The 19,150-nt window shown below is 43.3% G+C and overlaps 1 protein-coding gene across 2 annotated transcripts in view; it reads left to right on the top strand.

Annotated features, from left to right (window-relative positions):
- The first annotated feature begins 2,609 nt into the window (after window positions 1-2,609).
- The window catches only part of LOC310866137 (A-type potassium channel modulatory protein KCNIP2-like), a 202,909-nt gene continuing 186,368 nt past the window's right edge, over window positions 2,610-19,150 (top strand). For both annotated transcript variants that reach the window (XM_083775539.1, XM_083775540.1), the window contains exon 1: window positions 2,610-2,847. In XM_083775539.1, coding sequence (XP_083631665.1) covers window positions 2,775-2,847 — 73 coding nt within the window. In that variant the 5' untranslated portion in view covers window positions 2,610-2,774. The remainder of the gene's footprint in view (window positions 2,848-19,150) is intronic.

Raw genomic sequence — 19,150 nt, forward strand, 5'->3', positions numbered from 1 at the left:
TCATGTGCACTAGCGTAATTTCCATCCACCAGCTGTTTAAAAACCCGGAAAACAGTAGACTCCTGTTCTATAGGCGCTTTCTTGACGCTTATTGACGCTATGTCTGGTTATACCCATTCAGTGTAAGCACACATGGGTGTCAAGGCGCGGCTCGTGGCAGGCGTCTCTTCCTGGTTTTTAGACAGCTGGTGGATGGAAAATGAAGTTTGCACGCGGGGGCAAGCGTCTCTGGTTTTCTGGCCGACGCGGCATCCACCAGCTGTCTAAAAACCAGGAAGAGACGCCTGCCACGAGCGTAATCAGTAATGGCTGCACCCTGTAGGGAACCCCCTCCGTGGATTTATAGAGCGTCGCAGTCCCACCCCCTTTCATGACGACGCCAGGCCCAGGAAATGATTCCCAATGAATTTTTCCCATAGACATTTCAAAAGGTATTTATTTAAAGACGGTTACGCCGCGGACAAAGCCAACTCGAGTTGTGACAACTCATGTGACAACAAACACAATATTTTGGACCAAACAAATAATTACAAAGAAGAAAAACAAAACAACAAAAAAGTGTTGGAACCATACTTATTTGTTCGGCCCGAAAAGATTTGTTTGTTGTCATGATTTGTCACGAAAATAGTTGGCTTTGTACAAGGCTTAAAAGGTCTTTAAATAAATAGAAATGTCTATGAGGAAAATGAACGGAGAATCATTCCCTGGGCCCTGGAAGGGGGCAGGACTGCAACGCTCTATACTAAATGCATTAAAGGGACATTTCACCCTTTTTACATAAAAATATATGTTAATGATATGTGGTTTTAGATATTTTAGATTTTAGCAGTGAGCCCAGTGTCCATGACATCAGAGACAACAGGCTCACTGCTACAATCTAAAATATCTAAAACCACATATTACACACACAAAGACCCCCAGGAAAGTGTTCTAAATCATCTAAACGTCATTAACATATATTCTTTTAGCAAGTGTCCCTTTAACGTCTTGGACTACAAATATTTCTGCAGTGGTTTCATTATTCATACATTTCTCTTTTTTCCCGTTCACTTCACTGTGTTTTTATGGCATGCTCTGATAGCAGAATGGAGGGTCTGCCTTGAGCTAATCTCGCAAACCACTGGACCGGTCAGAACCACATTTATAAGTTCCAGTCGGCCAAAGTACCTCCTTTTCATATTTTTTATGTCGTTGCTCAGGTTGCATGCATGTCGAGCAGAAATCTCATCTCAAAATGTCAACTTTTTTTCATATAATGCCCTACTTCATCATTAAAGAGTGTCTCACAAATGTATTGTGAAAATAGCAGATCCACACATTGTGAGCATGTAGATCTTGCTATTTTAATTATTTTTGTTTTTATTTTATTGTATTTTTTATTTTTAAGATAATAACGTTTTTGGACATACAAGTTTCCCCTGACAGCTAGATGTTTTTACTTTAATTTGAAAAAGAAGTAAATGGGACACAGATTGGCTGAAAGCTTGTCCACATTTGGAGTCATAAAAAACATCATAGATGACTGGGCTGGCCACGTCACGAGATCCACAGGCTTGGAGAAAAGAAAACAAACACCTTATGAATTATGATTGTATTCGGTTACAATCATTATATGGCGCCCGCGCGCGCGCGCGTGTGTGTGTGTGTGTGTGTTAGCCCTGGTCCAGTGCTTAAAGGAGTCACAGGAGCAGGGCTGTGTGGCTCCTGTGTGTTAGCCTGGCTAATAAGCCAGACCGAATCAGCCGTTGGCAAAAGAAAATTGCCTGTCGGCGACAGTGTTGTGTGATATTAGACTGGTTTATTAGCCAGGCTACGTGTGTGTGCTTTGCAAAATGAGGATTACAGGGTATGTCCGCTTTAAGAGTTGGTGGTCGAGAAACGTAGCCTATACGCCTACGCTAGGAGACAGACGGGTGGAGTCGGGGATTGTTTTAGGAAGTGAGGCAAACTTGAAACGTGTTTTGTTGCTGCAAGTCTAGAAGTTCTAATAAACAACCGTACTTGAAGAAAAGAGACTGTTCATTCACCATTGATTGTACAACGGGGAAATAAGTCATAAAGGATACAAGTTTGGTTTTCCTCAGCAGAGACCGACGCAAGTATTAATTTCGGGCGTGGAATTTATCCTGATTCAGATCACCTGTGTCCACCGGTGTTGGTCTTGATAACCTAGGCTGGTTGATAACGTTCGAATCCGCCAGATAAGTCTGGGGACGAAGACAGGAAAGGTTTATCTCGCGTGTGTGTGTGTGTGTGTGTGTGTGTGTGTGTGTGTGTGTGTGTGTGTGTGTGTGTGTGTGTGTGTGTGTGTGTGTGTGTGTGTGTGTGTGTGTGTGTGTGTGTGTGTGTGTGTGTGTGTGTGTGTGTGTGTGTGTGTGTGTGTGTGTGTGTGTGTGTGTGTGTGTGTGTGTGTGTGTGTGTGTGTGTGTGTGTGTGTGTGTGTGTGTGTGTGTGTGTGCGTGCGTGCGTGTGCGCGCCAAGGCACTCGGAGCGCCTCCATGCAGCTTCTGTGCGAGTAGCAGCCAGTCTGCCACTGCCAGCCAGTAGCCGAGCGCGCACGGCAGCAGATCAGACGCACTGGGGGGAATACAAGACCCGGGCTATATATTATACAGCTTATGACTTTTTAACGGTGTGAACTGAAGCCATATCCTTTGAGAGAGGCGACTGGCATAAAAACAAAACAACAACACCACCGCCACCAATCGAATCGGAAAGATATATCCATTTCTACAATACTTTCAGATTCCAGCGCTGCACGCACGGGGGAAACTATGAAGGCGAAAAACCGCGACCAAGGCTTGTCTGATTCCCGGGAGCTGGACGGCTCGTATGACCAACTGACGGGTGAGTGGACGGGCACTCTCTGAGCTGAGCCCCGGCGAATGTGGATGATGTGAGCCCCAAAAGATGCAATATGTCATCCATAGCATATAATCAGGCATTAGTTATACCGGCTGTGCTAACTTTTTTGACATTTCGCAACCTGTTCGCCAATTGGACCATATACAGTTTGACAATCTTTGAGACCAATATACTGTAATATCCTCGACCTCGGAGATTTTTTTTCCTTTTTTTTTTTTTACATCTGAGACGGTGCACAGTCTGATAACCACCGTGCATGTTCACAGCATGTAGGCTATTGAGACAATTTTCAATTATGTTTTAACATTTTGGATTTTTTTTTGCTAGAGAGTTGCAGACTGAAGTTTTAACTTGGCCAAAGACTCCGGCTGCGTGGGTCCCCTATAATTAACCTCCACATTGATAACCACTCCGCTATAACCTGTTGTGGAATAACAAACATGCCTCCATGTTTAGGTAGCCTTATATACAATAACATATTTACCGTAAAAAAAACTTAAAACCTGTTTTGGTCACATACAAAAAAGATACATATTGCATCTTTTAAGGGCACGTGTTGCATGGTACGCTGTTGCGTAATATGTGGTGCGTAATGTTGGTGTGTGAATGATGGATGATGGGTTGTCTGTCCGAAAATACAAAGGCAATGACGTGGCTTCGCTGACCTGGCTCTTCATGGGTGACTGTCTGGCAATGTTGACTGTTCTGACCAGTCAGTTGTTGGCTTCATAAAAAGTTACCGTGTATCAGATTATTTGTAGCCTATATGGCAGGCAGCCATATTATAGGCACAAGGCGAGTGTTTGGTTTATCGTTATCAAATTGCTCTTTTAATGCAAATTGATTAATTGTCCTTTGCATGTGCGTGATTGTTCCGATCTGTTCTGTAGCATACTTTCTCTTTTCTGCTTGGTATTTTGGAATGTGACACAGATGGAGCTAAAATGACAGCCTTATACTGTAGTAGCATCTACCTTAAACAGCCCTATATAGTCTCATCTGTTCGCAGCTCAGCTGTTTGTGTGATGTGAAGTGAGGACATCGTTCTCCAGTCCAACCCACTTTCAACGTTTAGCCTAACCATCCACAGCAACTTCAGCAAGAGAACGTGCTGACAATTATTATTGTTGTTGTTGAAACAAAGGGAGTGAACCTGCTCCCCCCCCCCCCCCCCCATAGCCATCACACTGTTTTATTGTTACGAAACCTGTCATTTTGGTGCATACACTTAGTCTGATAATGATGTAGGCTAGGCCTACCGTGCATGTTCACATTTTATAGGCTAAATACTTTACATTACATGAGGCAATTTTTTTCAAAAAAATGTATTGTTTAGAATTTGACATCAAGGTGTGCAGATTATAGTGCCCACCTGTAGGCCTATCCACCACATCCAGGCAGCATTCCATTGTGATTTGAGAGCAGTGGTCACTATATTGGCGAGGTGATTGATCGTATTTATTAACAGTTTGCAGAATTACAGTACATTTCAAGCACAACTCAATAAAAAAACAGTGAGTGGACGACCCAATAAAGCACTACACCTCGTTCAATTCATCATAACGTACAAATATTAAATATACACTTCTATATAGCCAAAGAACAGATGAAGAACTATTGCTTATTAATTGCCAGCTGTCTAGAAGTGTCTTAACCACTTAAACTCCATTATGGTTGAGCGGAATCCCCCAGGGCTCTATGCTAGTGTATTTTCTGTTATTGTGGAGGAAAGCTTTTGTTAAACATCGTGCTACAATACGGATGGTTGGATATAGAGCCCTGAAGACTGACGTCAATATCGCTAGAGGGCGCTAAATTCACGGATTCGTGTATTTCTTTATTTGTATTATAATCCCCATAGAGGGATCTTAGATTAGATCGTCTAAGAACTTGTAAACGCCATTGACAATGAAGGGGAAATATACGTCATAATGTGCCATTTACGTCATATTGTCTCTTTATTGTTGTTTGTTTTACATCACCTAATCAACATGAGTTAGACTTTAATATATTAATAGTGCCCCTCACTTCACACGGGTGTGATGATTATCATTCAAGATTACGTCCAGAGTAGACGGTCAGACTCATTCTGAAAACATCATAGGTTAGAAATAAGCCATGTTGTAGCAAACCGTCTCTCTCTCTCCCTTGTAAATAAACAGTACCTCTGCTGCACACAGGTGTACAGTTTAGTGAATGATATTCTAACGTCCCATAGCCTGAAGGGATGGAATGCTCTGATTGGTTCAGAAACGTACAGGAATCTGTTGCAGACTGAAACTGAAAAATAAAAGGACCGCAAAAGTCATCGCAGTCCGACTTTAACCCATTCTGACCGGGCACCCATTTTGGTGTTGGCATCATGTTATGCTTTAGCTATTGAAAAATAGCAGATCTACAAGCTCATATCGCGCCACCGAGTGGCGCGATACGAGCTTGTAGGTCTGCTATTTTTGAAAAATCGAAGAACGACTGACATTTTTTTAATCTGATCTCAGGTCAGAATGGGTTAAGTCATCGCACAGCACACCTCAAGCTCGCGGATGCTGATGATGGAACAGGGAGGCTGTATCAGCCCAGACAGGCACAGCTGTGTGCCGGAGGCAGAGAGTCTGCCCATCTAATCTATTTCCACTCGGCCATGCATTAAGCAGCTAAACGGGCCTATCTGGAGCACATTTTATGCATCCCAAATTAAGATGAGATTGCTGGATCTCCCACTGTGTGTGTGTGTGTGTGTGTGTGTGTGTGTGTGTGTGTGTGTGTGTGCGCACGTGCTATGTCATGTCATCAATATCTTTTTTCAGTTGTATCTCATTTTACCGTAATTTCTTCTGATCCAGCGTTAATTCCGATGGCAAATTCTGATTTAGTCTTGTTTAATTTTAGTTCTATTTAGTCATCTGACATTGTTTCGTCTTTTAGTCTTAGCAAAAAGGGTATCTTTGAATAACAAAGAAACAACAAAGAAAAGTTGCAATGTAGCAAAAACGTTTGAAAGTTTCTGACGGTGTGCAGGGTTACTTTTCTTTGTTATTCAAAGATACCATTTTTATAATATGCACTTTTGTCCTATCGCCAACCTTTTGAGGTGTGCATCTGCCTTTTTCTAACGTCTTGGGCAAGAAAATGAACACTGCTCTGTTCAGTGTTTGGATCTATTTATGTATAGCGCGTTTTGTGCAGGTCCAAATACAATAATTCAAATGGATGTTTGTGTGTGTGCAGCTTCACTTGTACTGCAGCACGTTGTTTGAAAGTTGTAGATGTTTTATAACCTTTAACCCATTCTGACCGGGCACCCATTTTGGTGTTGGCATCATGTCGTGCTTTAGCTATTTAAAAATAGCAGATCTACAAGCTCATATCGCGCCACCGAGTGGCGCGATACGAGCTTGTAGGTCTGCTATTTTTGAAAAATCGAAGATAACGACTGACATTTTTAGAATCTGATCTCAGGTCAGAATGGGTTCATCAGACCAGTGTGTGTCCGGCGGAAACGTCGTGTGAATCTGATCTCAGGTCAGAATGGGTTAATGACTGCGCTGTGTGGGAGAAAGGGCCCTCTACACCTGACCCGTGTGTTTTATTTCAGTGCATATTTCAACGAGGCCATTCAAAGTGCTTCACACACAAAACATTAAGGGCAAATTCTGTGCACAAAGAAACGCATCTTAAAAGGACATTTGAATACAATTGGAATCAGTTGTTGAACTCATTTAACTCAATAAAAGGCAGCATGAGGGTAAGAAAAATACATAGAAGATTTGTTTTTAACCCATTCTGAACGGGCACCCATTTTGGTGTCGGCATCAGGTTATGCTTTAGCTATTTAAAAATAGCAGATCTACAAGCTCATATCGCGCCACCGAGTGGCGCGATACGAGCTTGTAGGTCTGCTATTTTTGAAAAATCGAAGAACGACTGACATTTTTTAAATCTGATCTCAGGTCAGAATGGGTTCATCAGACCAGTGTGTGTCCGGCGGAAACCTCGTATGAATCTGATCTCAGGTCAGAATGGGTGAACAGGGATTGTGAGGCAGGGGGCCGCCTAGTGTCGAGGTTAGAGCATGCACCTCATGTGGAAGCTCGTGGGGTCGAACCCTGCCTGGGTTGTTGTCAGCTATAGGGCATGAGGTCGCAACGGCACACCTGAAGCCTGTCCTGCAGTCTCCAGATGCACAAACAGATATAGGGGCTGTCACAATTTAAGTTGACGAATGAAGATTAATTGTCACCCATTGCGATTAACGATTTATTTAAATTTTTGTTTTGCATTTTTATTTATATTTTTAAGTGGTGCAACCACTTCCTTAAGTGACTATGTGTGTGGCTGGGTGGGTGCGTCCGAGCACGAAAACAGCATGGTTGTTTTTCACCACCTGTGCGCAACCTAACACACACACAAACACACACGCACATATTAACTGTATATATGGTGATTTTGGGTGTGACAGTATAGTACAGTGACAGTACAGTACAGTAGAGGGTACAGTAGAGGGACCCCCACACGGTAACTCTGTCATTTCTCAACCGTTTCGGACGTGGAGTGGCTCGCCGGAATCGGGCAGATCTACAAGCAGATAGCAGATCTACAAGCTCATATCGCGCCACCGAGTGGCGCGATACGAGCTTGTAGGTCTGCTATTTTTGAAAAATCGAAGAGCGACTGACATTTTTAGAATCTGATCTCAGGTCAGAATGGGTTCATCAGACCAGTGTGTGTCCGGCGGAAACCTCGTATGAATCTGATCTCAGGTCAGAATGGGATAATATATGTCCATATATGGACATTCTCGGTCGAGTCAACATGTGATGTCAGAGTAGATGAGGCGAGCTCCATATACTGTATGGAGATCTAGGGGTTTGATGAGGTCAGATCAACATATGGAATTAATGTTGTACTGGCCATATATGGAGCGTGTCTTGAGTGTAGTGTACATGGGTTTGATGAGGTAAAATCAACATATGGAATGAATTTTGTATTGGCCATATATGGAGCGTGTCACGAGGCGTGACCGACACACTGACGGGAGATGCAGGTTTTCATAGTAAACAAATGAGCAAAATAGGAACATTATAATGGTTTGTAAAACAGAAAATCAAACATTTGACACTTTGATGACCCCTAGCCCATTCTGACCGGGCACCCATTTTGGTGTTAGCATCATGTTATGCTTTAGCTATTGAAAAATAGCAGATCTACAAGCTCATATCGCGCCACCGAGTGGCGCGCTACGAGCTTGTAGGTCTGCTATTTTTTGAAAAATCGAAGAACGACTGACATTTTTAGAATCTGATCTCGGGTCAGAATGGGTTCATCAGACCAGTGTGTGTCCGGCGGAAACCTCGTATGAATCTGATCTCAGGTCAGAATGGGCTAGGGTGTGTGAAGTGCTGACGGTTTTGTTCAGACGACAAGTCAGACCTGTTGTAGCAGCTACTGTAGAGCTGACACACACAAACATTGACTTTCTGTTCCCCTGACGACCCACCTTGATCTTTGCCTTGATGATGCCACCTGTGACTTTTCCTATTGGCTCAATCAATATTGGTTTAGCATTCGACAAAAGGTTGCATTTCAAATTGTTCTGCGTATGATGGGCAGCCCTGACCTGTGTCTGAGAGAGTGCGTTGATGGTATATCATGGCTATGCTCTTCTGACATATCATTTACTGGCATTATTGATTCTCGCTGCGTTGAGATTCTGCCACGTCTTTTCAGCCGGAAGTTTTATTTTAAAGTCCCAAAATTCACGACCACTGAACCGGAAGTAAAATCGGCAAGGCTAATTTTTATTTTAGCCTCAATCTTTTTAAGTGCTGCGAGGCAGCGAGTTATAATAGTTATAATCCCTGAAAATCGCAGTTTAAAAAAAAATCAAAAACCTTAATGAAAAGAATCAGAGAAAACAGGGTTTTTAATTTTTCGGTTAACGGTTCATTCCCTGTTTGGCGAGATGGCCTATACAAAGCAGACGCTTTTAGATGGTGGAAACAATAAAACAAAGTCTTTCCTTGGCAGTAGGATCCAAAGTCGGAAAAGTCATCGACATAATTTTACTCTTATATACCTGTACACAATATTTAACAATAAAGTACAACCTTGAACCTATGCTACTTCTGCTCTTTTTTAATGTTTGCGACGGTCCCATGCTCCCCAACGTCCATCTATGTAAGAAAAATGTATTTCTACATGAGCTGAGGGGACAATTTATTCGGGGTGGAGGAGGAACAAATTACATCTCTGGCTTAATGCTTAACACAAAAAATGCTGGAAACGTATCCATACGCTTTATTAATATCGAACGCCGTACGCGCGAAGCGTATGTATACGTTTTATACGTTTTTTTATTGCTAACTGTACATCAACGTCCTATGCTCCAGGACACCGAAGAAAATAACAGCTTTCGTCTCCAGGAAGCTCCAATATGTGATCCGGGAGTAAAAAGCCCCTCCCTCCTGAAAAGAGGTCTGTCTGTGGCGAAGACGCTCCCTCCTCCAATGCCTCCATTACACGTATGGGTCTGCACGGCAACGGCATAGACCAACGCAGATGTCAGGGCATCTAAAATGGAGTTACCCATACTCTAGTGTCTGTGAATACACTCGATTCCCCCTCCCCTCCTGTTTCTACATGGTTTCTCCCGAGGAAGCTTTGTGGGGGGAGTCTCTTGATCGCTTTGGCAGTTTGAGTTCCCCCCCCCAGGCCCCACTGCGCCTTGCGATCGCCTTGCACCGCTCACTCATTCTCGGAAAAAGATATAACGCAGTCGTGTCGATTTGCCCTCTGCCAGTATATAAACCAAGAATAATCTTCAACGATCGCCATTTCATAACGTTTTCAACACGCACACGGCACACGCCATGATCAACTAACTGCCCGGCTACGTCTTCAGTCTTCACCAGCCATCGCTATCCGTTGTGTGTATCGCCATCGCGTCTTCACTTTGTTTGTTTGGGCAAGAAGCACGATCAGCGATGGAAAAGAGCTTTATATCCACGGCAGATAAGTAATGACGTATTATCGAAGGACCGCCATGATCAACTTACTGCCTACGTCTTCGTCAGCCAATGCAGCCATCATCGCTATCCGTTGTGTGATTGTGGATGTAGGGTGTAGGCTATATCCACGGTATCGAGAGAGACGCCCGGCTGTGATATAGGTCTTATCACTGCAATTATAATGAATAAAAAGGCTACAATCACACAACGGATAGCGATGGCTGCATTGGCTGGTGACAACGTAGCCTCGGTCCCAGGCAGTTAGTTGATCATGGCGGTCCCTCGATAATACGTCATTACTTATCTGCCGTGGATAAAACTCTTTTCCATCGCTGATCTCTGCTTCTTTGCCCAAACAAAGTGAAGATAGCGTTGTCCAACAAAGCAGCCAGTTATTTGATCATCTCTCTCTCCTGTGCTTCTTTCCTCAAACATGTCCAGACATGTCAACCTCAACCACTAAACTCACCGATCCAGTAACGCATCTCACCGTTATACTATCGTTCTGAAGGCAGATATAAAAATAAACATAAATAAATTATTGTCATATACATACTACACACTGAATGAAAGCCCTAATTGTCTACTTTTAGGAGGAAAACAAATACATAATATTGATCCCATGTACAGTTTGTCAGGCTATTGAATGCAGTTGTTCAGGTCCAACTATTATTCACAAAATAAGGCCTATAGCGACATGTACATATTATATACCGTATGAAACAGAAGACCCTCTGCTTTCATAAGAAAAAAACTAATACTGTAATAATAATAAAAATCACACCCCTGTGAAGTGAGCATTTCCTCATGAAGTTATCATAGCGAGTTATAAAGGTTTAAAGTCACAGAGATTGACAGGCAGATATAAACATAAATAAATTATTATCATATACATACTACACACTGAATGAAAGCCCTGAATGTCTACTTTTAGGAGGAAAACAAATATACAAATATATACAAATATAGTTTGTCAGTAATTGGCTATTGAATGCAGCTTGCGCCCACCAGAGAGGATTTCAGAAAATGCATGGACCAGAAGAACTATTATTCACAAAATAAGGCCTATAGCGAAATGTACATACTATATACCGTATGAAACAGAAGACTCTCTGCTTTCATAAGAAAAATACTTCTACTGTAATAATAATGAAAATCACACCCCTGTGAAGTGAGCAGTGCAATGTTGCGCAACATTGCACTGCTCACTTCACAGGGGTGTGATTTTCATTATTATTACAGTAGAAGTATGCAAATTGCATGGCTGGATTCCTCTTTACCGAGACTGTGTTGTTGGGGCTGAAACATATTTAGCCGTGATAAATTCCTTGGTTATTAATGCTACAGTATCTGTTGGCAATAGTGAGGAATAAACTTTATATGTGACGTGGCTTCAATGCTGTGTAGCCAGACTTATATGGGCTGTGAAGAGATGCTAATCTCTGTGTTGACATTTATTGCCAAAATGGGTTTCCACAGTAGTGTGCGTGCGTGTGTGCCGTGTGTGCGTGCGTGCGTGCGTGCGTGCGTGCGCGCGCACTGTATCCTACTGGGGAGTATAGTGTTGTGGTACTCGAGTCCGGTCTCGGTCTGGAGTCTGGCCTCCACGTAATTTGTCTCAGTTTTGTGATTTATTTTGCCTTATATACTGTAGGTTTTCAATGGTACCCCAACATTCAACCCCTGAATTTACCATGATCCATGTATATATATATCCAATGTATATAATAATGAATTGTTAATGTTATTTGGATGATCCTAAGGATCATAAAAAACTTTGAACGATTACGATACCAATGTCTTTTGGGTCACACCTCTTTTTAGCTTAGATTGACTGGCCTATAGGTGTAGGCTGCTCTCATTGACAAAGAAACGACACAAAAAACATATACGCTCAGCTAGGCCAGATGCTCTGCGGTTGGTTTGGAACCCTCAAGACTCCGCGGTGGTGGGCAGGTACTTTGCCATTGCACCATCCGAACATGGAGTAAGTGTCCCTTTTACAAAATGCCCTGTGTGTGTGATGGCTGCAATTTGACCCTCTCAGACTCAGAGTGAAGTAGATTTTCGTGATTTGTGATTTTTGTGAAGACTGCTGGGATCACGACTTTATGAGAAGAGATATTTATATAATGTGTGTGTGTGTGTGTGTCTGTGTGTGTGTGTGTGTGTGTGTGTGTGTGGGAGAGAACTGCTACAGGTGAGTCACTCTCCTTAGTTACGAGTAACATGTATGGATATCCGTGTGCGTGTGTGCGTGTGGGGGAGAGAGAGAGAGGCTGACCAATGTTGCTTAAAGGTAGCGTGGGTGGCTACTGTGAGAGTTACTGTGTATTTTCTTCTTTCAGCCTGAAACAATGCACTGATATTAACAACGATAATAATAATAATAATAACACATCAGAGACTTATAGAGTGCTTCACTCGATGCGCTTCACAGAAAACAAAAGACCTGAGACTAAAGTGCCCCCCCCCCCCCCAGTGTGTGTGTGTGTGTGTGTGTGTGTGTGTGCATGTGAGCGCACGTGTCTGTGTGTACTACGGTGCCTGGCTGGCATCCCCCTTTGTGTTTAAGAGTACAGGCTGAAAGATGAGAGGTAATTATAGAAGCGGGCGTGCATGGTAATCTCCTTTTCCGCCTCACATGCCAAGTGCAAGAGGAATGATATTTCACACGCACGCACACGTGTGAAAACACACACACACACACACACACACACACGCACACACAGAGATAGCTTCTCCATACACAGTAAAATCCTCTGTTAATGTAACCACTTAAGCCCCTATCATCGTCTGCCGAATAGCAAGAATTAAAATACAATTTTAGCCATTTAGCAGACACTCTTAATCCGTAGTGACTTTCAGTAAGCAAGAACACAATGTAATGCATCAAGTGCATAGAAATTGTCATCTGGGATCATAAGTAAACTAAGGTCCCTAAGGTGCACACTCAGGACCACATGGCAGATGTTGTGGCTTGTGGTAGTGTGAATAATGCATATACCGTTCCCGGGAGCACATCGCCCAACCGGCCCCATGGCTGCATGGGGGGGGGGGCAGGTCTCTGGACCGTTGAAGTGTATTCGTCACCGGTCACACTCTGACCTGAGATCAGATTCATACGAGGTTTCCGCCGGACACACACTGGTCTGATGAACCCATTCTGACCTGAGATCAGATTCTAAAAATGTCAGTCGTTCTTCGATTTTTCAAAAAATAGCAGACCTACAAGCTCATATCGCGCCACTCGGTGGCGCGATATGAGCTTGTAGATCTGCTATTTTTAAATAGCTAAAGCACGACATGATGCTGCCTGACACCAAAATGGGTGCCCGGTCAGAATGGGTTAAGGTGAGCCATCTAAAAGAGGGTTTCATCCACCGTCTGTCCATCCATGCCTCCATATTTGAGCAAGACCCATCAATAGGCTGTCATTTGACCCTGTCTTGTTTTTGTGCGTGTGTGTGCGTGGCTGCATGCGCATCCATGTTTGCAACTTTATTTTTAAATGGCACGAAGTGACGCGCTGAGCTGGTGGGTCTTCTAATTTTTTTGAATAGCCAATTAGGTTAAAGTTGTCTAATCTGTGTCTAAAATGAAACCTATACGGGGCGCTGTGGGCGTGTTTCCTCCTCCACGTCATCAGTGCCCATACCCGAGGCGGGGTTGGCGAAAGGGCCTTTCTGTGTGGAGTTTGCATGTTCTCCCCGTGTTTCTTCCACGCGCTACGTCCAACCAGGGAAACTCCCCCCTGTCAGGTGTAAAGGAGCAACTTGGACACTCAGGCATGAAGGAAGCATGAGTTCAAGTGAAAGGAAAAATGGGTTACAAAATCGTGGGATAAAAATGATATAGAAGTAAAAATGAAACCTATGCTTTCCTGGTTTAAATGGACATGATTTTAGCTTCATCCCTAACCTGATAATTGGGATGCACTGTTCCTCTTTCATGCTCCGGTTGGCTCTTCCCCCTGAAGCAGATCCAACCTGTCACTCCCCATCACCCTCACCCAGGACCAACAACGACTCCTTTGAGTGTATGGGAGGATTTAGCAGAATTGCTTTTTGATGTCTGTGCGTGTGTGCGTGCGTGCATGCATTCTGAGTCATATTTTTTGGGGGAGACAAGAAGACAAGAAACGAATCAAATCTAAATATACATAATCATGACTCACAGAGGATGGACAGGGACCGTGCGCGTTTTATTTCGAGATGCATATATTATTTAGATTTTTAACAGGGATTTAGCCCGCTGTTGAAGACCCATGCCTTAACTCAGAATTATTTTTTTTTTGTCTCGGGTCATCCTGTAAATAACGTTTTTCATCCATGGCACCCCTGAATTACTTTGTTACTTTTTAGCACCTTTGGTTCATATTAACTGTACCCAATCTATCCCGCAACGATACAGTATGTCACGAGGAAAACTGTAGAGAAGGACACACTGACAATAACTTTTTTACTTGGCGTTTAACTACTTAAACCCCGGCATTCCTAATTATGGGCGGACCATTCACCAAGAATAGCCGACATGCAGTTGTAGATCTATCTTTGGTGAAGAGCATTGGTGTACTGTAAGCTGAATAAGAATGCATTAACTCGGGTCTGTATAAAGGTATAGAGGGTGAAGAGCATTGTACTGTAAGCTGAATAAGAACGCATTAACTCGGGTCCGTATAGAGGTATAGAGGGTCTACTGTAAGTAATTGGTTCCCAAACTTTTTCATGTCAAGGACTCCCAAAATGAGACTCATTAGCCTGCGCACCCCCATTTGAAATATATGCCAAGGACCCCCATAAGAGAAGATTTGTATGGCTCCAGACGTGATTTTCAACCATTTTCATTGACCTGAATTAGGCTACAGTCCCCTATTTAATGGCATTTCTATCTCCAAGGGTTAGTGTAGAAAGTTCCCTTATAGCTACATCCATTTGCCTTATTTTGTGCAGGCCCTTTCAGCCATCTAGTCATTCCTTTAGGACCCAGTTTATATTTTGGTTCAGGCTTCTGCATGGGCACTCGGTTTCAGGACCCCAGTATCAAAGCTGTGTCACTGTCTACTGGGCACTGTCACATGTCATGCAGTAGCTCTACAGACTAACAGGAGGACCAGAATGTGTTCTTGAGGAAGTATGTTACATTATTGATTGATTTGGCCTTTTTTAACATTGATTTAGAGGAATACCGAAATCAAACCCTAGAAAAAAAAGTGAGTGATGCAACACTGTGGGGGTCCTCGGGGGTCTCCCCAGAACATCCAGACCCCCATGAACACATGCGGCCGGGGGGGCGGGCAGGTTCCGGTGTGCTGTTTTCATGCTCAGACCCAGCCAGCCAGCCACACACATAGCTCCGAAAGGGAGTGGTTGCACCACTCAAAAAAATCCTAAAATAGGCCTATATGAACATATATTTGTATATGCCACATCAACATATTTGTGGATATATTGTTTTTGTTTAAACTGCAAAAGAAAATGATATCTGCATATGATGCTGAATAATAACCCACATTTTGAATAATAGCATTTAACAAAATTAGTGAAAGAGTTTGCACTAGGTGAAGAGATGGTCAGTCTCCTATTGGTCATATGGTGCACCTTCTCCATGTGTGCCTATGTCTTCTATTAAATATCCATATTGGTTTACATAAAAAAAAACATATTCTGATGTGATAAAACAGACTACATCACAAATGAATCACCCACCTCAGTGGAACATTCTCAGTCAGTCAGTCGTGGTCTCTCTCTCTGAACAGAACTAACGAGTCGCGATGCGACACACACACACACACACACACACAATATTTCGAAGTGATGTTAAACTCTGCATGGCTCATTTCCATGCGTCACAGTCAGGGACCCTGCTGACGAGTTGGAGGTTACCCTACTACACTACTGCATAATCTCATGCAGAACGGCTACTCTGTCATTTGTGAGGACGCACACATGGGCGCGCGCCGCGCGGAGAAAATTGTTGTTATGAGAGCCGGCTTGGCTTTTTTTTGGCACATTATATGCCCCCCCTCGGCGTGCGTATTGTGCGTGTGTGAGAAATGGTGGGTGTGGCGTGAGTGCGTGTGAAAGACGTCTCACGCGTGAGTCTCACGCTGAATGCGTGAGAGTTGGTAGGCCTGCCCTATATTATCCCATTCTGACCTGAGATCAGATTCATACGAGGTTTCCGCCGGACACACACTGGGCTGATGAACCAATTCTGACCTGAGATCAGATTCTAGAAATGTCAGTCGCTCTTCGATTTTTCAAAAATAGCAGACCTACAAGCTCGTATCGCGCCACTCGGTGGCGCGATACGAGCTTGTAGGTCTGCTATTTTTAAATAGCTAAAGCATAACATGATGCTGACACCAAAATGGGTGCCCGGTCAGAATGGGTTATTCAGTTACATATAGTATACACCCAACTGTATTCATTTTCTTGATCAGTTTTTCATTTCCTAATATCCCTTTCATATTTCTGTCACTGTATTCCAGATACCATTCATTCAACATAAACCAACCCTGTCTGTTTGTACCTCTATCAACAAATAAAATCTATAACGCCACAGTCACTGTCATCCTTGAGCCCAAGCTCCCTGACCAGAGCCCTGTGGTGGACATATAGCATCATAACCCCCTAAGCATAAACAAGCCTACAGCCTCCAACAAGGCTACTACTTTTTCATTTTCTTGATCAGTTTTTCATTTCCTAATATCCCTTTCATATTTCTGTCACTGTATTCCAGATACCATTCATTCAACATAAACCAACCCTGTCTGTTTGTACCTCTATCAACAAATAAAATCTATAACGCCACAGTCACTGTCATCCTTGAGCCCAAGCTCCCTGACCAGAGCCCTGTGGTGGACATATAGCATCATAACCCCCTAAGCATAAACAAGCCTACAGCCTCCAACAAGGCTACTACTTTTTACAGTTAGGGTTAGGGACCCCAATGTATAGGCTATTGTAAAATCACTGTTATTTTAACTCTGATAGTGTACTACAAATGGAACCAAATGGACTTCAATGCACCCTAGTTGCCACTGCGTGTGCGTGTGCGTGTGTGTGTACATGTGTGTGTGTGTGTGTGTGTGTGTGTGTGTGTGCGCGCGCGAATGTGTGAAGTAACAACGAAAAGTGCTTTGGAGAAGGTGCTGCGTATAAAGGCGCCATTTCATATTTAATTGACCTCTTACTCCCTGAATCATTCTTACGGCGGCCCTGGGTGACCGAGTGAGAGACTATAACATTGATGTAAAGAAACCAGGGGGAGAGAGAGAGAGAGAGAGAGAGAGAGCTAACCAAGGCGGACGTTCTGTCTCCTCTCGTCTCCAGCTCGCTGGGAGCAGCAACATGTCTGACGAGATGCCTTTGACAACGTACACGATAAAAGCATTTTTTCTTCTGGATCGTACGATCACGTGACATCACAGAGAACTATAATAAAACATATGGAGCAGCTGCTGTCGCGCTACATTAGCGGACTCATTTTCTCCACCACACGGCGGTTTCGTAGCATCACGTTCGCCTCGCTATAAAAATAATCTTTGCATTGTTGTCGGTAGTATAGACACACAACAAAATAAATGAAAACCTTATACCTTATAACCTTATTAACCCATTCTGACCTGAGATCAGATTCATACGAGGTTTCCGCCGGACACACACTGGTCTGATGAACCCATTCTGACCTGAGATCAGATTCTAAAAATGTCAGTCGTTCTTCAATTTTTCAAAAAATAGCAGACCTACAAGCTCGTATCGCGCCACTCGGTGGCGCGATATGAGCTTGTAGATCTGCTATTTTTCAATAGCTAAAGCATAACATGATGCCAACACCAAAATGGGTGCCCGGTCAGAATGGGTTCACCCAATAAGACCTGAGGCGGATTCTAAGAATGCCCTCTAAATTAGTAGTTCTTTCTTCTCAAATTGATGTTCGCTCACCCCCACCTAAAATGTTTAGTGCCAGGGACAGACATATCTGGGCATACATAGGTTGTGTATTACATTCATCCATTCACACACACACACCATGCAAGGCACCAACCTGCACATCGGGAGCAATTCACACTGCATGAAAAGAGGAGTTAACGGGCAATTATGGCCATGCTCCAATGACTCCAATGGTGATGGAAGCTTGCCGTTAACAAGCTCAGGTGCTTGAAGCAGTTAATGGCAGGATCATCATCATCAAGCCTCAAGTAGGCATTGACCCATCTTCTTGGAGATTCCAACACATTTTCCTCCCCAGTCAGCACCAGAAAAATTGTGTAGGCCCAGGAAAATTGTGTAGGCCCAGGAAGAATGTAATTTTTTGCCCGATCTGACACAAGCGCTGATGAAACCAGACTCTTCAATGGTGTGTTCTCTTTTGAACAGATTGCCTCCACAGTGCAACTCAATCAATTTACATTGCTTGAGAGCATTTTCTCTTGACCTCAATGCAATCTCTCCTGAGAGATGATAATGTTCTTTCCTTGAAGACCTGGAAGCTTTTGGGAAGATGTTGAGGTGCTGATTCACTAGACCAGAAAGATGAGGTGTGGTAGTGACTAGTCGGTCCAGAGCTGCTTCATCTCTACTGATTCCAACCATCCCACCATGTCCCTTTAGCTTCTTGATTTCCTTCGGTATCTCTGACTTTGCCACAACAAATTCACCTGACTTCAGTGCGTTCCATGTTTCTGGGTCATCCTGTTCAAGAGCGTTCATTTGGGCAAGATAGACTGGCATCAGTCGAGCATATTTAAGGAGATCACGAGCAAAGAAATACTTGATGAGTTCCTCTAAGGATGACAAGTAGCCCTCCCAGTCACCTGACCAACAACAGAAAGACAAAGAGAAAGACAGCAGCAGCCTGGCTGATCTTGGCTGATCTTTATTTAGCAGCAATATTTGCTACACTGAGGCACCTTACTTTGAAAATAGCTGATCTACAAGCTCAAACTACGACCCTGTAGATCAGCTATTGTTGGCTAAAGTTCTCCCTGGAAAAGGGATGCTATGGTTCAAGTGGTTTAATGTAAAAAAAAGAATAAAAGTTCCTATCCCACAATGATTTGGTGGGCCCCTGTATAGTAACTCTGAGGACCCCCTAGGGGTCATGGGCCCCCTGTGGAAGACCCCTGGTATTGGCTACTACTTTTTATATCATTATTTTATATCAGAGCCCAGCTACAAATACTTTTATGCTTAATTTATGATCTAATTTGACGTTATTCTGGAACAGGGGCAGAGTGTAATGTAATGAGAACTTATAGGCCCAGAGGTCAG

This window comes from Protomyctophum parallelum (assembly GCF_964188405.1).
Source record: "Protomyctophum parallelum genome assembly, chromosome: 10".
NCBI classification, from domain to species: domain Eukaryota; kingdom Metazoa; phylum Chordata; class Actinopteri; order Myctophiformes; family Myctophidae; genus Protomyctophum; species Protomyctophum parallelum.